The sequence below is a fragment of the Mustela nigripes genome, chromosome 6, assembly GCF_022355385.1.
Source record: "Mustela nigripes isolate SB6536 chromosome 6, MUSNIG.SB6536, whole genome shotgun sequence".
In the NCBI taxonomy this organism is placed as follows: domain Eukaryota; kingdom Metazoa; phylum Chordata; class Mammalia; order Carnivora; family Mustelidae; genus Mustela; species Mustela nigripes.
The window spans coordinates 114,323,256-114,347,414 of NC_081562.1; the positions used below are offsets into that span (position 1 = coordinate 114,323,256).

Sequence of the window (24,159 nt, forward strand, 5' to 3'; positions counted from 1 at the left end):
AATCTCTGAAGGGCCATAAAACATTTAAACCAGAAAATAGGCTTTAAATTTTATTTTCTTTGGAGATTTTCGAAGAGTTTTGTTTTGATTCTGTTGGAGGGTGGTGGAAAGTTGGTGTGGGTTGGCAAATTATTTTGCTTTATGACAGTCTCAGAAGATATTCATCATAGAATTTTCTAAGAAATAAGCTGGTCAGATACTAATGACTTCACATAACTATCTAGCGTGAAAAAAAATCATTAAAGATGATTTTAATGGCAGTAACTCCTTTCTATGGTCCACGATGGGCTTTTGGGGGCTATTAGTCACCATTGTGTAACGACATCAAACGGGCTTTTTAAAAAATATGCATTGTTTAATCAACAATGCTTAAGCAGCTCTGTCGGCTGGTCGGAGACAACCAGAAAAACAATAATTACGAAAACCCTAAAATCATACTTCTCTTCAGTTCTGCAGCACTTCCCTCTGCTTAAATCTCTTCAGAAACAGAAAATTCCCAGTAGCGGAACGTCTGTGAATTCTTGCTCCGTACCCGCAGAACGTTTGAAAAGAGGAAGAGTTGGGCCACGTGTTTGGGGTGCTCCTTCCATCCTCAGAGCTGTTGTACGTGACGAGATCCGTGCTCACCTTTGACAACTTCTTTTTTAAGAAATGCTTGACACAAATTCTTTTCACAGAAAAGACCACCTCTACAACCCACAGACCATATCTGGCCTGCTCTGAATGCGAGCTCTTGGGTACGTCGTGTTCTCAAACACGGGGACGGACGCTCTACCTGGGCATTTCACCAGCGTCCAGACCTCGGGGTCTGCAAGAGGGGTGACGTGACGATCGCCACGCTGAAGACCCACAGAGGAGACGGTGACAAGAGGGAGCAAAGCAAGCCCTGGACAGCCACGCGAAGACACGGAGGAACCTTAAGTGCAGATCACTGGACAAGGAACCAGGTGGGAAAGGCCACCTACCGTACAGTTCCAGCTATCGGACGTTCTGGAAAAGGGAAGACCGTGGAGACAGTCGGCAGAGCAGCGGTGACCAGGGCTTGGAGAGGGGGCTGGGGAGGAATGAGTACGTGCAGCGGAGAGGGTTTTCTGAGCAGTAAAACTGCGTCATGGGATGCTCTAGATTACGGTATCCTTGCCATGAGGGAGCTGTCCAACAGAAGGTACCGCCCCCTCCCCGAATGAACCTCAGTGCCAGCTGCGGACTTTCCATGACGACGCAGGTTCATCCATGTTACAACGAGTGGGGAGACACTTGTGCTGGGGGAGGCTGTCCGTGTGCTGGGACAGGGAGTGGGTCGAACCCTGTTACTTTCCCCACAATTTTGCTGTAAACCTAAAAACTGCTCTTAAAAAATAAAGTCAGGTTTTTTTAAAGCACCAGACACTCAAGATCCTCAGGCCAGGGGCTCCTGAGCCCTCCCCACCTCTCCGATCCCCAGCTTTCCCCCGGCTCTGACATCTCAAGAATCTAGAAGGTAGGACCCTCCCTCCCCACCGTAACCCCCTCCTTGAAACTGGAACAGCAGAGAGACTCTTCCCCAACCTCAGAGAGGTCAAGGTGAAAATAACCAACACAAAATGCCACTCCATCCGTAAACGCAGCAGCTGCCCAGCTTCTGGACATCTGATGAAGTCCTCGGCACCGTTCCCAGGGTCCAATCCCCACCTCCGGCTCTGGTGTGGTTCCAGGACCGCCACCCAGGATGCACAGCAGGCAGAACCAATGACAGGCTAAGGCCACAGGACACCATCTGGGTGCTCGCCAGCTTCAGGTCTGCCCTTTGTATACACCTCTGCTTTCCCCAGACCCTTAGACGGCATCACCGGACGGCCATCCTGCTCTTCACCGATCTAAGACACGGTGTTTCAAAGACCAGCTGCTGTCAAAGCAGAAGTCACCCAGCTTCTAGGATGCCTCTCTGGGGAAGCACTTCTCAAAGAGGAAGAAGGCTCAGAAGCCCTCTCATGGGTACATCCCAAAAGGAAAACGTACCACTCAGCTCAGGACCCTCGAGCCCAGGCCTGACTGCTAGGACACACACGGCCCCATCCAAGCTCCCTTCACTCAAGTCACCCATGTGGGGTCCCAGAAGCATCACTTATGGCTCCCTCCTCCTGCCTCAGGGGGTCTACCCTGTCAGTGGGTTAGGCCAGCCCTGACCTTGACCTGCTATATTTCCCAGTCCGGTGTCCAATCTTGCTGTAGGTTCTAGATCTGTCTTCCACAGGGCCCATGCTACTGCCCAGAGTCTTGCTTTGCTCTGGCCAGTCCCAGGCCCCAGGCCTGGACCCGTGACCGGGACTTCCCACGTGGAGTCTCCGTCCACCGCGTCTCAAGAGAGAGCGGAACAGTCACAAGCCCACCCCACCTCAGAACTCACCCAGTCGCACAGCAGGTCAGCCTGATTCTCGATCGTGACAGCTGCCCCCGGCAGGTGTCCCCAGCCCATGCTCCGTCTGAGCACGGGCCCGGGCCCCTCGCTCCTTCCCCAGGCGACTCTGTCAGCCACCAACAAAACAGCTCACCTCCCGACGTCTCAAAACACAAAACTCATTAAAAGGGATGGTGTGTGCACCAGGCCGATGCCCCGAGGCTGTGCTGTCTTAGGGCTGCCCCGTGTTTCGGGGAGACAGACTAAGGGCTGTTTTACAGGGGGGGCTCGGCGCTCGTAGAAGAGGTCTAATCTCCTTACAAAAATGACACATTCGACTCAGAAAGCACCTGTCCATCAGAGAGAAGCACCTCTTTGCTCCTTATTCCCCCACACTGCATCCCTCTGTAGCCACCTGCTTACTAGATACAAAATAAATGTTAAGACCTGCCTGAGCACTGAGAGTCCTATAAATCAGTTACTCGGGCTTTCCCGAATGAGAGCGGACACTTTGCTGTATATCGACCCACCATCTCCGGAACCTGTGGACAGGCCACTTGCTCCGCGGTAAGCGGCATTAGCTAGCCCTTGCTGCCTAGTGGGCGAGATGCCCCCTCTCCCCAGATCTTCTCCCTTCTCCCTTGCGATCAGGCTGTCGGGCACCACTTTTCTGCAACCCAAGTGTGTATGACCACGGCCCTCCTCCCCGCTTCGAGCCACTCTTCCAGGACGCGCCAGGCCTCCACGCGAGTTCAAAAGGCTCTTTAGTAAATAATATGCACCCACCGCTCCCGATCAGTTTGTTGGTGGCTGCCCTTATTTTGTTTCAATTAGGGCGGAACCTTTGCTCTGAACAAACGTGAGCTTTACCTGCGTGTGAGGCTTTTAAAAAAAATAAAAGGGATGGGGCGCCTGGGTGGCTCAGTCGTTAAGCCTCTGCCTTCGGCTCAGGTCATGATCCCAGCGTCCTGAGATGGAGCCCCGCGTCGGGATCCCGGCTCAGTGGGGAGCCTGCTTCCCCTTCTCTCTCTCCCCCTGCTTATATTCCCTCTCTCGCTGTGTGTCTCTCTCTCAGATAAATAAATAAAACATTCAAAAAAATGTTTTAAAAGGTGTTAGGATGGTGTGGAACAGGAAAACCACGGAGAGAGCAAACAGATCAGTGCTGGGCTGGGGTCAGAGGGGACGGAAGGGGAGGAGGGATGGACAGAATTTTTAGGGCAGTGAAACTACTCTGTGTGACACTGTAATGTCACTGTACGCCTGTCCAAACCCACGAGCTGTGCACCCCCGAATGTCAACTATGCACGCGGTCACGCTGGGGAGTCTGCGTAGGTTTGCCGACTGCAACAAAGGGACCCCTTGGTGGGGGGTTGATAGTGGGTGAGGCTGTGCATATGTGGGGGCAGAACGTACACGAGAAATCTCTGTACTTTCAATTCTACCATGAACCTACAACTGCTCTAAAAAGTAGTCTTTAAAATCATCAATCCATAAATAAAACTTAAAAGTGAAAAAAACACCATCCTTAGCCAGACGATGAAGGAAGAAAAGACATTATTTCTAGATTCCCTCCTGAGTTCATACAAATCCCATTTAATAGACAAAATGATCCTAGAAGGCAGCTATCATTACCCTGCATGGGAATCATGAATGGCACAAAGTTTAGAAATGAGGGAGCTTGTCCAAGGTTCATACGTTTAATTAGGATCTAGAAGACACACTTCTTCTGATGACAAAATGTTCAGAAGGCCTCGCTTCTGCTATCAAATGGATAAGACTGTATCCACAAATAATTACAATGCCAGGCAAAAATAACTTTGAACAGAGGCATGACCAAAATTCCCTGAAATGGTGGGAAAAAAGCAATTCCTCATCGTCATCTGGGGCTCTGAGCAGCTGGGTGGGGGCTCCCAGCCCCGTGAGCCCTCTCTGCACCTACAAGATGCAAGAGCTTCCTCACGGGACATCCCCTCTGTCCCGTCTAGGAAGGGGGACCGTCAGAGCCTCTTGCATTTAAGCCAAGGAAAAGAAGGAATAAAGTGAGGCTGAGCATCCTTCCCACCTCACCGTCGGCTTCCAGAGAGCTTCTGTTACCTGCCCTAAACCTCGGGGCTGACAGCAGCAGTGTGTGAGAAAAAGTCAGGTGTTAATCAGCCATTCTGCAGGTGTGGAGTGGGGTGCAAACAGGTTAAGTGACTTTATTCCAAGATTACAACCAGGGACCAGCAAGAGGCAGAGCTGAGCCACCAGCCAGACCATGTGACTCGGACCAATCCTAGTCCCACTCCGGGAGGCCAGAAAACCACTCTTCCCCGTACAGGAGCCAGCTCCAAACACACTCACTGATTTCATTTAAATACCAGCAGGTCACAGGGCAGAGAGACCTCTGCCTTCATCCTCTGGCAGACCGCTGTCGATGTCAGGGGTCAGACTTCTGTTACCCATCAGGTCAACCTGCAGCTCTTGTAAATTTCCACTGCAGGCCACCCATTAAAAGCCAAACCTTTACAAATGTTTAGCGTAAGAAAGATAAATGTTGAAAATGTGGGGGAGGGGGGAAGTGCTGTCTCAGAGAAGTTCCCACTCAGACAAGAAGAAAGATCCTACCCAAGTTTCCAGAGATCAGAATTACCTTCCAAAGCATCTTAGCAAGACAAGAGTGAGACCTTGAAGAATCAATGGCCAGAGCAGAAAATACCAATGAAGAAATACGTACACTAGCAGCTGTCATGTAAAAACATCCATTTCCGTGGGTGCATGGGAGGCTCAGTCGGTTGAACATCTGACTCTCGGTTTCAGCTCAGGTCGTGATCTCAGGGGACATGAGATCAAGCCCCGCATCCCAGCTCCACATTCAAGCAGGGTGTCTGACTGAAGAGTCTCTCCCTCTGCCCCTCCTCCCATTCACACTCGCTTGTGCACGCTCATTCGTGCTCTCTCTCAAATTAATTTTTTTTTAATTTGTTTCTAGGGTGCCTGCATGGCTCAGTGCGTTAAGCCACTGCCTTCAGCTCAGGTCATGATCTCAGGGTCCTGGGACTGAGTTCCCCATCGGGGGGTCTCTGCTCAGCAGGGAGCCTGCTTCTCTTCCCCGCCCTCCGCCTGCCTCTCTGCCTGCTTGTGATCTCTGTCAAATAAATAAATAAAATCTTTAAAAAAAAAATTTGTTTCCAAAAGTAAGCCCATCATCTGAGTACATTCTATTGGCCAAAAGTTGACTATATTACAAATGAAATTCATGTAAAATGCTAAATACTAACCATATCATATATTCCCACCAAAAAAGCCACTGGGCGTTGGGGCACCTGGGTGCCTCAGGGTCCTGGGATCGAGCCCCGCTTCGGGTTCCCTGCTCAGCAGGGGACCTGCTTCCTCCTCTCTCTCTCTCTCTCTGCCTGCCTGCTCGTGATCTGTCTCTGTCAAATAAATACATTTTTAAAAAATCTTTAAAAAAAAAAAAGCCACTGGGCGCATAGTAGAACCTCAATAAATAATCCTTGGTAGACTGACATAAAACTGTTTCCATTCCTACAGCAATAGTAATGAACAGCTGCCGGCAGCCACGAGAGGGCTCCCCCCCTTCAACCCAAGGTCCTCCTTCCACCAGCTCCTAGTGTTCCCATCAGTGAAGAACCCTGGAGCAAGACTTGCCAGGAGTCCGTGACTGGGATGGCAGTTCTATGAAAGCCCAGCTACGAGACGTCCTTTCAAAGCCGTGAAACACCTCTCAACACCTAAATTACGAGTCTGAGGTAGGCATGCACAGACGTTCAGAACACGCACACGTTCCAGATTATAGAGCCCACATATCCGCCCAGGAGAGCAGGAGGGACAACGCTGCTCTTCAAAGTGGCCTTTCATCTGACACGAGTGTTATGCTTTACTGCGCACATCCCCCCTCCAAATGATTCTGAAAATCTACACTCGCCAGTCATGGATTTTCGATGGGGCATTCTAAAATCCTTCATTCATTCAGATGGTTGCAAAGGATGTCATTTCCCATGAGTGCACATACGACATTTGGGAAAAAACTGCCACATCGTTCACATAACTGCACCCGGGAAAATGATTGGGCCCCTCCGCCGCGCACTTTGAAATGCACCGGAGCGAGCGCTGCCTTACCCATCTGTGCGCGCTCCCCTCCGCCGCAGGCCAGACCCATCCCACACCCTCCAGCTACAATCCCACAAACTAGCTTTTCACTCCCAACTGTTTTTCTGCTCGTCCTACCATACTTCCCTGCAACAGAAAGAAAATGTAATATGGAATTTAAAACTTTTTAAAATTCCTCCAACCATAAGCTAAAAAAAAAAAAAAAAAAAAAAAGTCTTTACTTTTTTGGTCCCGATCAAAACTTAAGTAATGTCACAAAGTTTGACAATTAAGCTTAAAAGCATAAAACTGTAATGTGGTATCTCGAGTGAAGGAGGCTTCGCTTAAAACACGGGTATTTTGAGGGGTGCCTGGGGGGCTCAGTGGGTTAAGCCTCTGCCTTCAGCTCAGGTCATGATCTCGGGTCCTGGGATCAAGCCCCACATCAGGGTCTCTGCTCAGCGGGGAGCCTGCTTCCTCCTCTCTCTCTGCCTGCCTCTCTGCTTACTTGTGATCTCTCTCTCTGTCAAATAAATAAATAAAATATTTAAAAAAACACACACAGATTTTTTGAGTTCGGTGTCCCAAAAATGAGGCAAAAGATGACATTCTTCTCTAAAGCAGAAGGCAGGCTGGGTGGGGGGGGCAGCAGGAGAAAGACACCTGTTGGTGTCTTCTCAGGCAGATGGGTTTCCAGAGACCAACAGAACGTGTGGTTCCGGAAACTGAGTCCTGAGATGCAAGCCGGGCCAGGTCATGGGGGCCGTGAGAGACCCGCTGTGGAAGCCTTGATTCAGGGCCACTCCCCTACTCCAGACTGGAAAGAACCCAGCAAGGGTACAAACGTGGGCCCCCCTGCCACATCTGTGGGAACGTCCTCAAGTTATTCATCAAACGCGCTGCGAGATAAAGGCTGCCCCTTCCTCCTCCGCTGGCAAATAGATCTTCATCAGAACAGAATCGGCAAGTATGTAAAAAGCTATGGTTTACGTACGCGCGCAAGTAGGCAAAATGCCGAAGATTCATAAATTTAATTATGATGGTGTGTCTGGCTGTTGATGGGCTAACAATGCTGGGTAAGTAATAAATTAGAGATTTCCATAGTTCATAAATCATTACATATTTACTCCATAAAAGTTATTTTCCTTGTCCTTTTCTCAGAAAAAAAGCATTAACTATCTAGGTAAAAAAAAATCAAGATTTTTCACATAATTTGTATTCTATTCACAGCAATCCTCTAAGGGAATAAAAAATAAAATATAATTATATCCAGTCTATACAATTTTAATATTCTCCATCAAAACAAGGCAAATCAAAATACAGAAATCAAAATTGCAAGGGTTTTTTTAAATTTTATTTATTTATTTAGAGAGAGTACACAAGCAAGGGAGCAGGGACTGAGGGAAGGGGAAAGCAGGCTCCCCACTGAGCAGAGAGCCTGATATGGGACTCGATCCCACCACCCTGGGATCATGACCTGAGCCAAAGGCAGACGCTTAGCATCCCTCCAATTATTTTATTATAGCTTTTCAAAAAATGCTATTTTCCCTGTAAATATTCCAAATCACCTAATAGGAAAATTACAAATTATAATTAGTATCAAAATTTTTATCTAAAATATTTCAATAAAATTTAGTATTTTATCTACTTTTTATAAACATAACCTTCATTAAATGTCTTTCTAAAAACTATCCACCGTTCTAGCATCCAACGACCTTCCGGCTGTTGATGTAAAAAAATCACTGTGTCTAGAGCTAAACACACAGGTGTGAGATGAGCATGAATTTATACTGTAAAATATCTTCATTTCATAAGCAAACTTAAATTTAGTATTGTTTACTATCCCTCAGCCGACGCCCAAGCGTGTCACGAACTCTGCACCGATTACTGACCGCCTCTGGAAACACACCATGGGACACCAGGAAAGCAACAACAACAACAAAATAGAAGGACACTTAGAACTACTCAAGAGGGAAACTTTATAAGCAGAAAGTCTCCGTCTGTGCTCCCCGCAAGGTCGATCCTCAGTAACATGTAGCATTATTAACACACACATCACTTTTTCAGGGCAATGCCACGACCCACGAAATCCACAGCCATCAGACACAGGCCTTGTCTCCATGGGCATATGAGATACGCAGATTCGCTTCCCTTGTGCCCGACCAGCGTTTGTCCCAGACAGAACGCTCAGAATGAGGCGTTCTCTGTGCCCACACTGAGTCCAAGACCCCCCGGGGGCTAAGAAGGTCCGGAGACTCGCTGAGTTTCTAGAAGGCAGATCCCAGGCCAGACGCCCCTCTCGTCCTGGTCTAAGTACGATGCGAACATCAAAGACCCCTGCTGTGCTCACATTCACGTGTGGCCCTTCGCAGAGCGGAAGACAGGCTATAAAACGAAGACGCAAGCCCTCAAAGCAGCTGAAGCCATGATCAAGTCACATCACCTACGTCTTCAACGCATCATGGGAGCCAGCATCCAGAAGGCTAGCTGCATGAGCCACGTGGCTGGTCAGCAAGCCCGGAGGTGGAGGGCGGGCACCCTCAGAGAGCCCCACACAGCTGTGTGTGTCGGGCGGGGAGGAGGGGTTCCTGTCAACCTCTCGGATAAATGCAGAAGGCATGGTCCTAGAACAGAGTGCATGGTCCTGCAACAAAGGCATGACCTTGGAAACTTGAGCCTTAATGGGGGGGGGGGGGGGGGGGGGGGGCCTGAGGGGGGGGGGGGGGGGGGAGGGGGAACTTAACAAGCAGCCATAGGAAGGCACAGTCTTGCTCAGGAGCCCAGGGCAGGAGAAGGGGTGGGAGCAGCTCACCAGTGCAGTGGGCTAGAGGACAGTCAGAGGCATGATGGAGGGGACAGACGGTGTTGGGACTCCTGGTTCTGGGCGGGAAAACACAGGCAGGTGAGGCTGTGAACAGTCAGAGGTCCGAGGAGGGCCATCTGCTCCAAGGTGCCTGGAAGCTTCTTAGAGGAGCTGCATTAGGGTCCCAAGGGGATTCAAGGGCCCGCCAGGGCAGAGACTGGAGTGGTGTGGGAGGCCAGCACTACTGGGGCCCATCAGGAGCAATCTGGGGCTGGGACCTTCAATGGGGGAAGGCGGACAGAGAAGGCAGGCCCTGGTGAGGAGATGAAGCACCCACAGGAGGCCACGGAGACCACAGAACTAACCGCCTCTAGCCCGGAATCAGACCGGGCCCGACCCCCAGGAGATGCTGCCGGATTAAGCAGCAGGAGAAAGGAAACGCTTTTACGACAAACACCAAAAGGGAAAATCTTACCGTGCCGCTTTGAGCTTACAGTTTTCACGGAGTGCAGAAACACCCAAATAGCATCTGATAGAATTTACATAACTTTACATAATCTCATGATTACCACTTGGCAAGGAAGCTCCAGACCGAATCTCTTCCATTTATTTGCCTCCAAAAATGACGAGATGGAAAACATTCTGGACAAGGAGCGTTCTATCCTCTTCTTAAAAGCCCCAAGAAGCCAATTCTGCAACTTTCCTTGGTCATACGGTTCCAATATTTCAAGTCTAAAGATTCGAAAGTCTTATTGACACAACTGAATCAATAAACAAATATTTACTGACCCCCCCGGCTACTTTCAAAGCATGGACTTCAGAAGGTGGGGGAGGGAATCGCCCTTACCTTCAAATCTACTTCAAGCTGTCGGGCCTGGGGACAGATTCACCCTTGCCAAGCCACATTTTTCAAAAAGTTGCCAAAGGTCTTCTTAGGGTTAAATTCAGTTAGCAGGTACACAAGCAGGGACACAGCAAAAATATCGTGGGGGTGAAGCCGTTTCTAACTGAGGAGCCGTGATGCCAACAGGACAAAATTCACAACGGACTCGTTCACTGGGCAAGACAGTGACTAAGGGGACATGCAGGACATAGTGAGTTTCAGAAAACAACTACGAACACCGAGCAGTAGGATTAGAGAAGAGACCCGAGTTTTTCTGATAAACAAATAGTTGTTCACCACTGCCTGTACAAGGTTTTTGATTGAAATGAGGACCTTATCTTTTTGTATGTTTTATTTTTTTTTGGTTTTTGTTTCGTTTTTCTTTCCATAGGCTAAAAACAAAGCAAAACAAACACACACACACACACAGTTTCGTAGGCGTCTACTCAGCGAGCCCATTTAGTTCAGAGCCCTCTTATAAACCTCACTCAGTGCTCTCTGGATTCTTAACATTCAGAACGTTTCTGAGCGGAAGGAAAACTCGGCAATCGCACGGACCAGCGTGCTGTAAGCTGGAGCTTCGACATGAGGTCACGCGCTCGGAGAAGGCACAGGACACACGGGGCCCTCCTGGTCCACGCCCGACACTCCGATACCGCCAGGACCCAAGCAAACAAGAACCAACACACAAGGGACAGAAGATGACCTGGAGGGCAAGCAGATGACCACCTGGACGGACAGGAGCTCCATGACACTTGGGACAGTGATGCAAACAGTGGTACTGCGTCAGTTCCAACCCTATTGCTAAAATGTCACTTACATAATAAACTAAGTAATAAATACAACACGATCAACTTCAACCTCTTAGAGTCCACAGTTAAACAACCAGAAGGTCTGTCTGTCCCATGACTCCCCAGTCCTGTGCGTCACCTGCCCCCAGCTCTTAATTTATAATCAACTACAGTAAAAACAAAATCCCCCAGAACAGTCCCGAGACCAGGCTCCAGAACCTGGAAGCACCCACCCGCGTAACATAAGGCCCTGTTCACACTTGCTTCTAACACTTCATGAATAAACATCCCTTTATTCAAATAAGTTATATATTAACTAACTCCTGGTAATTTTGATTCAACTTGGGATGGTAAACAGAGTCATTCTGGCAAGACTGCGGAGTTTGCAATTCAAATTACAGAAATTTTAATAATGGGGAAAATAAAAATTAGTGGCGTGATTCCTAAGGCACCGTAATTCCAACACTTTTTAACGGCGACAGTCGGAAGCGCGCATAAATATTTCTCCATTGGTAGGGTGAGGGGTTTTATCTGGACGGGCATCATCGCACAGACTTTCCTGCAGTCCTACAGGAGCATCCCCTGTCAGGGGACACGGCAGGCACCGGCGTGAGCTCCAGACTCTCGGGCCCCGGACACTGAGAGGCAGCAATGCTCGTTCTCAGTAAATAACAGAGAAACAGTCACCGGATTAAATGATTTCCGTACATTATCACCATAAACAATAATTATTTGGCAGTTGCCCTTTGCGGGCTTTGCATGTGCTTATGAATAAATCAAGCCTTATTGATTTCCTAAGCCAAAGCGTTTTACCTCTCGCTCCCCTAATAAGAACTCTAATCCCCTGGTGCACTTACCGATGCTTTAATGTAGTACGTCTCTTAATACTTCTAATATGAAAGATTAGCGCCAATGAGCTCATGGGCAGGAACACGGCTCTTTGGACGGCCCGTCGGCCAGTCCACCCAGGTCTCTCTGCACACGTCCTCTCTAACAGAGTTCTCGCCGGCTGACCAGAATCACCCCTTAATGAAACAGGGGAGCTGCCACTGGCCTGTTTCCTTCTGCGTAACACTGAGCAGAAGAATGACGGCTCGCATTAAATCAAACATTAAATTTATCGCAAACAGCAAGGCAAGAAAATACGGGACCACGAAGGATGCTACGTGGTTGGTAAAGCTATCATCTCGGGTCACAGAATGACTGTCCTGGTGCAGTGGCTCCAAAAGATGCTTAAGACTACTTGGGACGATCCCAAAATGTCCTCCGAGGTCTTGGGTGCTACGATCCCAGTCCCCACAGGAGAGGGGGCTCTCTGCTTCCTCCCACTGGTGGGCAAGATCACCCCACACCCTCAGCCCCTGGCCCCGCCGCCCGTACTTTGAAGCCGTCATGCTTGCACTGACTGCGGCGGCCACACTTCCACGGACTCTGGCTCCGGGAAGGATGACTCCCAGTTCTCTGGGCTCCAACAGGGAACCAGAGTCAACGACTCTCGAGATTCTTTATCGAGGGAAATTCTATCAGCTGCAGGTGATGACGGACCCCAGGCACGCCCAGTAATTTCCCAGCCTCATGTGTCCCCCGATGCACTGAAGCCTGATCACCCCAACAGTAACACGGAAACTTCTGTGCTTCGTACAGACTCCTGGGCTGGGCTGCCACAGATCCTAGTTCCGAAACCGACTCCACGCTTCATATATACGTGAGGAAACTAGCACCCCTTGCTCCTCCTTTCCTTTGCAAGGACCCTAAACCCAGGCATGTCGGACTGGAAAGCTCTTTGGATGTAAGACAGGCTCATTTCAAAGATGAGGAAATGGAGAGGAAACCCACCTCGCCAGCAAGGTTAATGGCAGGGGCCAGATAAGAACCAGATCCCTGGCTCCAGCCGCGATGTTTCTGCCTTTACAACGACCCCCTCCTCCCTGAGATCGGTAAGAAAGTCCACCACCGTGGAGAATCCCAAAGAAAAAGCATTATGTGTCGTGGACTTCACCTTGTGTTAATATCCTGTGATGCCTTTCAAGTTTAATCACGACAAAGACTGACCGGGTACAGATGCAGAATTTCTAAGGATATTAGCTCTCTAAGACAGAAAACCACACAAACAAGAATCCTTGTTCAAAAATAGATTCCCCGATTCCCTGCGGAACCACCGTTGCCTCTGGCTACAAAGCAATAATTATCCTGTACTACAGCGATCAATAAAACCTTTTGCCCCCACGAACCTGCTATTTCCTGACTTTGTTCTCTGCACTAAAGATTTCCAAGTCATATTGATTACCTACTAAATTTTTTTCAAGTTCTTTAAAACTGGCAATAAAGAAATTCTCAAATTAACATAACTTGTTATTGTTGGAGCGGGCTTCAAATCTTTCCATCACGTTAATGCTTCCCCCCCTTTACAGGGTGTTCCTGTTTTTCATGGAGAATTTGTCATTTTAAGTGTGTCTATGTCTTGCCTAATAGCACAAAGTCAGTAGGATACAAATTTGATGTTGCTTCTGGAACTGTGACTGCTGCCACATTTTTCATCCAAGCGAGAAAGAAGAATTGATTAATAAACTATGCCCTCTCTCTCAAGCAACAGCATGGATTTCTACCAAAGGAACCCATTAATTAGCTCTGAGAGTGTTAAAATTCAGCACTCTGGAACTTGCCTCTAAAACGATTCACTAGAGAATCTGTTATAAGGGAAACCATCGTGCACCCCTTCCAAGGGCATTTAGCTGCTAACGTGTCAAACCTGGAGAGTGAGTCATGAATGAGATAAGCACGGACAGCAAGAAGGCAGGGAGGCAGCCCAAGAACCCGCCCAAGGGGGGCATGGGCATGGCTGTGTGGCCATCAGTCGTGTTTGGAGCTGGGCAAGTGGGACGATCTCTCGTTCTTCGAGTAGCAAGGATATACTCCCAATATTCCATCAGCACAAACCATCCATCCAGACCGGTTTGCTTCATGAGAGGACAGAGCAGGGAAATTAAATAACCATATGTTACATTGTATCTTCTCACCTCCATGGCTGTTTTCATTCAAAGCAAAAGGAGTATTACTCAGTCTTAAAAAAAGAAGGAAACTGTATCTGCACAACTCAGGAAAATTAACACGAAATGAACTAAAGACCTCAATGTAAGAGCAGAAACCATAAAACACCTAGAAGAAAACACAGGGAAAAAGGTCCTAGCCAGCAGTCTTGGGGTGATTTTTTGGGATATGAGACTTAAGGCACAAACGATAAAATAAAAAATAAATAAATAAGCGAGACTACAACAAGCTAAAAAGCCTTCTGCAGAGCAAAGCAAACCATTGATAAAATGAAAAGACAACCTATAGAATGGGAAAAAATATTTGCAACCATGGATCTGATAAGGAGTTTATCCAAAATATTAACTCATACAATTCAACAGCTTAAAAAAAATCCAATTTAAAAATGGGCAGAAGTGGTGGCTGGGTGGGGTGGCTCAGTCAGTTAAGAGTCTGCCTTCAGCTCAGGTCACGATCTGGGGGTCCCAGGCTCCCTGCTCAGCGGGGAGTCTGCTTCTCCCTCTGCCTCTGCCCTCCCCTCCACTCGTGCTCACGCTCTCTCTCTTTCTCTCAAATAAATAAAGACTTTATAAAAAAAAAAATGGGCAGAAGCTTCACCCATTTCCCTTCATGTATTTGGTGAAGGCAAGTGAGAGACTCAGGTTCCCAGTTATGGAATGAATAAATCACGGGGATGGATGATACCACGTGCAGGATACGGCTGACAATACTGTAACGCCGTGTAAGGGCTCGGGTAGGAGCTCTACTCCTGTGGGGACGGCACGAGACGCAGAGACGCTGAATCACTGGGTTGTGTACCTGAGACTAACGTAACGTGTGTCAAGGATACTTCAATTAACAGAGAAAGGAAAACTGAGAAGCAGCTCCCAACAGACACTTTTCCGAAGAGCACACACGGGTACCTCTCCACATCACTGACCATCAGGGAAATTGCAAATCAAAACCCCCCGCAGGTCTCACCTCACCCCTGCGGAATGGCTGTCCTCAGACAGACAAGGGACAACATGCTGGCGAGGGTGTGGACAACAGGGAGCCCCATGCGCTGCTGGGGGGCGTGCCCGTCGGTACAGCCTCTCTGGAAAGTAGTACAGACGTTCCTCGGAAACGTAAAACCAGAACGACCTTACGATCCAGCAATTCTGTGACTGGGTATCTCCCCAGGGGAAACCAAGACTCCCTGGGTTCACAGCAGCCTAAGTTACAGCAGCCAAGACCCGGGAACAACCGAAATGTTCACTGTAGGTACATAGGACGGACTCTTCTTCAGCCACAATAAAACGAGGACATCTTACCATCTCCCACAACACGGACAGCCCCGGAGGCATTACATTAAGTGAAATAAGTCAGACAGAGACAAACACTGTAAGCACCTTACTTCTGTGTAGACTCAAAAGAAAAAACAAACAAACAAACAAAAACAAAGAACCAGTAACCCCCCATACTACAGGAGATGACATGTGCGGTTGCTAGGGCCGTGGGGGGTCAGGGAACTGGAGGACGGAGGTCGAGAGGGACAAGCGTCCAGCTCTGACCGTACAGGGACAGCAGGCGCAGGACGCTGACGCTGCCGTGTGGTACAGCTGGAGGTTTTCAGACAGTACATCCCGACAGGTCTCATCACGGGAAAAACACACTTTTTTCTTCTGGTTCGTCTTTGTCTCTCTACGAGAGGACAGCTGTGCAGCAAACTCACACGGCTGTCGCTTCCCTCCATCGCGATAAAACTGGAAGGGAAAAGAAGGGAAATCCCGGGACACGCCGCCCACGGACAAACCCTGAGGACACAACACTGAGGGAAAGAAAGCAGGACACAAAAGGACACACACTGCACGACCCCAGGTACATGAGGAATCAGACGTGCAAATACGGAGAAGCAGGCTGTGCAGTGGAGGCTTCCAGGGGAAGGAAAATGCGGGGCTGCGGCTCCCTGGGTCCAAAGCCTCAGTTATGCAAGACAAAAAGGTTCTAGAGATGGGCTGACACTGTGCATACAGTTCACAAGTTTCCATCCACTTAAAACTCTGTGAAGAGGGGAAAAAAAATAAGAGATAGACCCATAGTGCAGGCCCGGGCTAGGACGCGCTGCAGAGAGCTCTACTGGGCTCAGCCCGCTGTGCGTGCGTGCAGACCTGGGATGGGGGCGCAGAGATACAGCGGGGACCGGTCACCATCCACGAGCGCCCCTCCCTCCACAGACAGAGCAGAAACAAGGCTCACACTCGCAGCTCCAGAGACATGCAAAGGCCAGGAAGAAAGGCACTTCAGGGATTCCTCTCCTCAAGGGCATTAAACAATAAACAGAGACCATAACCTCCTTCCAGAGTATTCGCTCCCTGGATGAGCACCTACTCAGACCTTGCCAAGCACAGGTGTCAGCACCAGGCCACCCAAGTGCACGATTGCCCACCACGGAGCCCACCGCGGAGCCTACCGCTCCGGGTAAAACCACAGAACAGAGACTAGGGCCGCACCCGCCCACGGCCGAATGCTGAAGCAGAGCGGAGAGCAGACCGCCGCCGGCAGAACAGTACGCAGCCAGGAAAAGGCATGACGTCCTGAGCCACGCAGTGAACAACAAGGGTGAGCCTCCAGGACACGATGCAAAGTTCAAGAATCTGAATGCAAGCGGCCTCACATTCTGTGATTCCATGTGTTTCCATGATCGAGGCCGTGGAAGCAAAGCAGGCCGGCAGCTGCTAGAGCCTAGGGCATGGGAGAGCAGAGCGGCGGTCTTCCCTTACGCAGTGAGGACAACGCTCTGGCATCAAGACAATGATGACGGTTTGCAACCTGTGTGCAGCCAAAAATCACTGAAAGGTACACTTTGAAGGGCGAATTTCACGGTATGTGTATCATCATCTAATTTGTTTTCAAGGATCAGTAAGGGGGGAGGGGCAGGGTGGCAAATGTGACCAATTCTGAGGGCACCAGGGACTTTGTGAGCAAAAACAGGGTCTGACCTTGACCGCCTGTGAGCCTGTGGCTGGAGGAGGCAAAGGGGTAGGAAGACGGCCTGCGCGTGGGGGAGCACAGGTGCAGTGACCCAAAGCTGGACCAAAGGGCCCGTCTCTCTCTCTTCTGAGGCACTCAGGGGCCTTGATGTCAGCCAAGGCCCAGGCAACATATCTGGTCCCTACAAACGTCCTGGAAATGCAACTCAAGCTCCACGGGTCATGGGTCGTGCGTCCATGACCACCTCTTAGCAGTCCCTCTATTAGGCACGGCACGGGGGAGTAGAAAGCCGCAGACCATTCCCACCAATCAGAAGAACAATATATCAGAACTTCAGAAAGTAGATCAAATCTCAAAGTCCTGGGCGAAAGCAACTGCCAATACGGGGGACAAAAGAGGAACTCAAAACTCAGCTCTGCAACGTTACGTGTCAGGCAGAAAGAAAGATATCAAGTCCAGGTTAAACTAGACGGACGGGTACTATGAAGACACCACACAGCCTTGAGCCTCGGCACTCAGGGTCTTCAAGCATCACCGCGACTGTCACCACGGGATCAAACACTGAAAACAGGGTGTTACGATTCAAATATTTGGAAAGGCGGCTTTTCTCACTTACGGGATCAGACGAGCTCCTCGGTTTCTCCAACTCCGTGCCACCGGCAGTTCGAGCCCCGTGATTGCGTTTGGGGGACTGTCCTGTGTGGCCCCCTGGCCCTTCCACCACAGGCCAGCAGCACCCCACTGTCATAACCCAAAATGCTTCCAGACACGGCTGAATGTCCCCTGAGGGGTACGGTCGCTGGAGGGAACCACTGGGTTTCCGGCAACTACATGTACCTTCTCTCTACAAGCTCTGACGATTCCCTTGGGAAGAACGTCCTTTCTCCACGTCTGCCTGGTTGTCTCCACGCCTCCCACGCTGACAGTCTCCCCACAAGAAGACAAATGAAAACTTACTAGAGAAGCCCGTTCCACGGGCTCTAGGCGACTGTTCAAGCCCAGTCTCGGGGCGCGTGGGTGGCTCAGTTAGTTAAGCAGCCAACTCTTGGTTTCGGCTCCGGTCTTGATCTCACGGTCGTGAGATCGAGCCCCACATCAGACTCTGTGCTTGGTATAGAGTCTGCTTCAGCTTCTCTCCCTCTCCCTCCAGCTCACACTCTCTCTCTCCCTCTCTCGGAAATAAGTAAGTGATGTCTTAAAAATGCCCAGTGTCTAAAGCAGAAGAAAAGCAACACCATCCATCTGCGGGGGGACACGAGGTTCCTGTGACGTGCCTCCTCCTCTCCTACCCCCACTCCCATTTGAGGACTAGACTCCAAAGTTTTAGTCCCCAAAAGGCCACGGAGGACTCAGCGGACACCTAAAAATGCATCCGGGTCCCCCTCCCACTTAGGAGTCCTCCTCACACGGAAACTCTCGAAGAACCCACAAAGCACCAGACCTTCCAATAAATCGGTTTTGGAGTCTCCGCAAGCATGTGGAACCATGATCATGTGCGACTCCAAAGGCCTGGGGGCTTGGGACACGGGCTACCTGGCCGTCCAGACGCAGGGAGCTTACCGTCCGGGGGCATCAAGGCCTTGTTGTTTTGTGTGCACCACCCCACGGGGTGCAGATCCGCGATCACCACGTCACACCAGAAGTCGGCCCGGCGGTCCTCGCCGTATCCACAGTAACGCAGAAGCAGCAGCTGCCCACACGTGGTGATGACCGTGGCCACCCAGTACGTGTCGGGGTTGTTCTTGTTGGCCACCTCCAACTTCATCCCCGGCTGGAAATTGCTCTGAAGACTGATTTCAACCTTCAGGAAGGAGAAACACAGGGAAAATGTCACTGCATCAGACACATTGTATCAGTTGAGAACTACTGAAAACCCAGCACTTGAAAACACTATTCCTCTTGCCCTAGGGCAGCTGGAAGAGAAATACAAGAAGAGCCACCCACCAGACGTTTACCAGTAGCCTGGATAAGTATCAGAGATTAAAACAGACGAAATTAACTTCAGTAATGCATCTTATTTAACTCAAATACTATGTATCCCAAATGTTGCCATTTGAAGATGCAATCAACATGAAAAAAGACAGAGTTGTTTTCCAAGGCAGCCCACAAAATCCCATGAGCTTTCTACGGTCACCCCACATCTCCGGGTGGACGGCACACTTCCAAACTGCTCAGAAACTCCACGTGGCTAGGGGCCACCGGGAGAATAGCACAGCCTTTAAGAATGCATTTCTTTTTCTTTTTTTATTTAGGGGTGATAGTGTATTAATATGTACCAGCTGTCCCCCAAAAAGGAAGCTTTGCAAGCCAGTGAGCCATGACATTGGAAAGCTCACGCATCGGACATCCCCAAGGAGCAGCTGCCTGATTTATACGTGGCTCGTCGACGGGTCCACGCAACTTTTCCTTTAAACGTGGCCCACAGGCCTGGGGAAACTGTGCGTCGGGAAGGAAACTGCCCTGTGGTTGGAAGGAAAGTGGGAGAAGTGACTGGATCAAAGGGAACAGGGTGGCTCCACGTGGAGAAATGTTGATGACTTCCTGGTCCAGAAAAGAAGCAAAAAATTGTGGATCGGTATCTCTTTCCTTAACTCCCTCAAGGGATCCAGCCAAGTCACCCCAGCATCTTGAGAGGCAAAAAGGCCAAAAGCAAGAACCGGCTGGAAAAGTACCCCCGTTTGCTTACCAGACTCAGGCTAAATCTTTGCCTTGGATAGCCCAGTGGAAAAGAAAAAAAAAAAGTTTCTCAGAATTAAATTTTCATTTCCAGTAAAGCAATAGTAATGCCTCAGAACTCGGGTTCTGGAAATTGAGTCTTTCCCTTGCTAATGATAAATTACCAAAATCTCATACATAAGCAAAAGTCTGATAAAACCTCCATCTTTTATTTCCTGGACCTTGTCCTTGGCTGGGCACATTTTGTGCGTTGCTCAAAGAAATATTACTGAAGAAGATGATTTTCTGGTTTGATCCAAATGTGTTCCAAATATTTAGTTATTTCCTCTCATTTCAATCACCTGCCTACAAATGGCTCTAAGACTTACAGGTGTCCTTTTGAAATAAAAGTATTCATTCAAAATAAAAATCATTATCCTTCCTCGATAACATTACTCAGCCTATGGATTTGCCCTGTTTGCTGGCTCTTTACTCCCATCAGTCCTACCTGTCTCAGGCTGTGGGCCCTTTGCAGGGCCACGTCTGTCTGCTGCGGTGCCTCAGGGTGCAGAATAAGGGTAAGGTGCCCACGGTTCCCGCCCAGAGCCCCGCCCAGGGCCCAGCCCTGTTAGCGGAAGAGATCAAGTTCAAGGACGGACGAGGCGTGTACTTCTGACAGCTGGCTGCCCTCCCCTTCTGATTTCTAAAAAATCCTGCCTCGATTTCCCTTTTCTTCCCAAAGGTTCAGCATCTTCCTGCGGATGCCCCTTCCCACCTTCCGAATGCAGACCAGAAAGACAGGCGGGGTGACGTACGTGCTTGAAGGATGTGTGAGGGGCTGCGCTGGCGCCTGTTTCTTCCAGGTACTCCCCCCAGTTAAAGCCGATTTCCTCCAGGCCCGAACCTTCTTCTGTCAAAAGACAAAGGGAAATGGAAGAATGTCAACACCAGAGCGAAGAGCGGAAAGGCACCAGCCTCCCATGAAGCACAGGGGATCCTTAATGCAAGAGACAAGGGAACTCAATCAACGGAGCAGACGGGTCTTGTTGAGGGCGCTGCTGAGGGCCCTGGGGGCTCAGTGGGTAGGTCAGTGAAGCATCTGCCTTAGGCTCAGGTCATGATCCCAGGGTCAGCAGATCCATCGAGTCCCGTGCCCAGCTCCCTGCTCAGCCCAGAGCCTGCCTCTCCCTCTCCCTCTGATGTTCCCCCTGCTCATGTTCTCACTCTCTTTCTCTCTCAAATAAATAAAATCTTAAAAAAAAAAAAAAAAAAACAGGATGCTGCTGGTCCTGTCAGCTTCGGCGTGGGAATTGTGGAATGTTGACTAAGGAAAGGGAACACTGAGGAAATCCTGCCTGAACTATGCTGGCAAAATCAAGTGTAAAATTAAGTGCTCTCAGGCAAATGAAAAGTGATTTGTTTCGGGGCATATCTGCTGCCGGTTAGAGTGCTTGTTGGGAATCAGCCTCTGTCACGGTGGCCCTCCCTTCTCCGGGGAGGTTGGAAGACCAGGTCAAGGAAACCTGGACGTGTCGACAGCACGGGCACCTCAGAGTGGTGAGAGATTAGAGATCAGACAGCAACAGCACAGACTGTTCGTGTCCTCAGGGACCTCAGGAAGCACTGACTCTGATGTGCTTCCAAGGAAAAAACTATCTGAGGTCCAGAAGCCTTGCTCGAGTATGTAAGGTCACCTAGCAACTTAGGGACAGAAACCAAGCAGCTGCCAATCAAGTAATTCCCAAAACATTTAAGACTGTATGTAAGATACAATCTGTATAGTCAAAAAGAACCCACTGACTCATTTTAATGCATGGATAACAGTATCATGCATGGATTCCAACGGGAAGAACACACAAGCTGTAAACATGACTTTAACCTCTCTCAAGGCTATCACAACATAAAGAACATAGAGCGTAGGCCTGTCCACACATGTGGCTAAGCGAAAGCATCGAAGTTTAGCTTCCCTTTCCTTGGGAGAAATGCAACGGCTGCTGATGCTCAAGCTGTGTATCTCCTATAAGCAAGAGCCTGTTTCATGGGCCAAGAATAAATACTGCTCTCAGCCACATTATTAATGGAGAAATGTTGTGCCCTGGCAGATGAGCTGGGGAATCAGCAGCAGGAGGCTCTTGGAAAGAAAGCCATGCTTTCTTCAATTTAAGTACGGAAAGTAATTTTCTGGTGCTACTTTGTATCGTCTCGGAAATGGACAGCTAATTTTTGGAAAGCCAAACAATGCTAGGTTAAAAGCAGTGACCTTACATTTTGTCTTCTAAATCAAAGTTGCTCAGAATTAGCCTCCTCGAGTTGCTCCCTATGAGCTGGTTTATAATTCAATGTGCAGGAAAAATAAAAGCGACCCGAAGAGGAAACCCTTCCCTCTTGTTTTTGTCCCAACATTCCACTTTATCCAGGGACTAAGGTCCTTCCATTGGAAACAGGCTCCCTGAAAAAAGTCAGCAGGTCCTGCACCAGCCACTTAACAAGAGATGTTGCCGAGACACCATGACGCAAAGCTGCAGGAAACACAGTTGCTTTCTGGAAACCCCTCCAGGTGTCGCCCAAAGGCTCGACTCACAACTCTTTGCCCAAAAGGCCGCAAGCATCAATTACCAGCTTTGCTTTCTGATGGACTAGCCAGAAGCATCCGCACACATCTCATTTGCTCAGGGCACCTGGTGCAGAGGAAGTCTGTGACTTCTCCACAGCCTACCTGTCCGGCCCCCACTCAGCCCGTGCCACCTGCAGGCCGGCCCACCGCAGCCAGGGTCACGCATTTCCGGCCCCACAGAGCCACCACGCAGTCACAGCAGTGCCGAAAGACCCATACAGGACTGGGGTGTCAGCTCGGTGCTAACCGCTTTGCGTGCATCACCCCCTTTCGTCCTTCCCAAAACCCTGACGGATGGTGCCTACCACCCCCATGGCACATGACAGGAGCCCAGAGAGGCTGGGGGCAGGGGGCGGTCACCGGGACCACGCAACTGTCTAGTCACAGAGGCAGGAATCCCACTGGGGCTGTCCTGTTTCAAGCTGGAACTGTCCCGAGACACCTCTCTGTACCTCCCTTCTGCCTGCATCATGCGTGGGGCATAGGCTCTCCAGCGCCACTACCCATTCCTCCTCCTGGAGAACCCAGGGCACACTCGGGGCCAGCTTCTCTGTCTTCCGTGCCGCTGAGCACGAGAGCCCTCCAGACCCCAGCCCGGCAGCAGGATGATGCAGGAAGTGCGGGAAGGCGGGAAGCGGTAGCCAAGCTCAGAAAGAACAGCGCATGCAGAGCCCCCAGAGCCTTCAGCAGCAGGACGAGACTGGGAGGGGCGACAAGGGTATGAAACTCGGGCCTGGGCCTTCGGAGGCAGGTGGTCCTGGGAGAGCTGCGGGTCAATGAACAGCTCCTGGGAACTGGAAGGGATCTCGTGGGGAGTGATGGCTCCCCCGGCATCAGAAGCATCTGTCTGCGGACACACCGCAGAGGAAGGGCCTGCAGCAGCCAGCGCCTGGGGCCGGAAAGCGCCACTAAGCTTCAGCACCCACCACGCCTGGAAGGACCAGGGAGCCCATCGCGTGGAATCATCCGTGCGCGTGAGCCCGTGGCTTCAATCTCTCCGCTCCAGCCTTGAGACCGCTCGCTTCGGTTCTCCACGCTGCCAACAACTTCAATCGAGGCCGCCGGCATTCTCCCCAAACCCCGTCCTCACCGGGGTTTAACTCATTCATTACAAACCGAGCTTCTCTCCCTGCGACGAGCAGGCTGCGGACGGCTTCCAGGCTCACGCGGGCGTTCGCTCGAGTCACCAGGGGACGGAAAGGCCCCCCAGGGACTCCCCAGCGAGCTCGGAAGAACCGTTCCACGCTCTACCGTCCCAGGAAAATACTTCGAAGTCAAAGCTGGCATGGGATTTTATTTAAAAGCTCAAGCCTGTGTGCCCAGCATCGGTAGCTTCCAACGATAAAATCATACACAACGCGCAGGGGTCCCCACCAGAAGGCCTTCCCCGACCTGTGACTCACAGCACGTCCCCCAGGCACACGATCCACGAACAGCCCGTTCTCTGCAGACCTTTCAATGAGCAACAGATAAACACGCACCCTGTTTACGAGAGGAGGTCTCATAAACCCAGAGCAAATATTTACAGCTGACTCATAAACCTCACCAACCCATAAACATTTGATCAGGGAAATGCTGACAAGCTCCGTCCCCTGCCAAGGCACCAGTCAGAAGTGTTTCTCCCTGTGATGTCATGAAAACAGGCCATGAAACGCGACCAAGAAGACCGCACGTTCTCCAAGAAAACAGGCGCCCTCATTAGTGGCCATTCAGTGATGGAGAACAGAAGGCTACTTACGGGACCAGCCTATTCCCTGATAGATAGAGAAAGCATGCTCAAAGTTCAGGTGTGGATGCTGACACACCTTACCCATGCGAGTGGAAAGCAGGGTAAACACGCGGCTCACACACTCTCTTTTTTTTTTTTAAGGAATCCAATCTCAGGTTTTGGTTTTAGAGTCTGAATTGGGCTAACTTTGCAAGGCTGAGCGCTAACGTCCG

General features: G+C 50.0%; 1 protein-coding gene across 3 annotated transcripts in view; it reads right to left on the minus strand.

Moving 5' to 3' along the window:
* Positions 1-24,159, minus strand: part of SFMBT2 (Scm like with four mbt domains 2) — a 227,662-nt gene that overhangs the window by 179,380 nt on the left and 24,123 nt on the right. For all 3 annotated transcript variants that reach the window (XM_059404050.1, XM_059404052.1, XM_059404051.1), the window contains exons 3-4: positions 20,420-20,514; positions 18,510-18,750 (exon numbers count right to left, since the gene is read on the minus strand). In XM_059404050.1, coding sequence (XP_059260033.1) covers positions 18,510-18,750; positions 20,420-20,514 — 336 coding nt within the window. The remainder of the gene's footprint in view (positions 1-18,509; positions 18,751-20,419; positions 20,515-24,159) is intronic.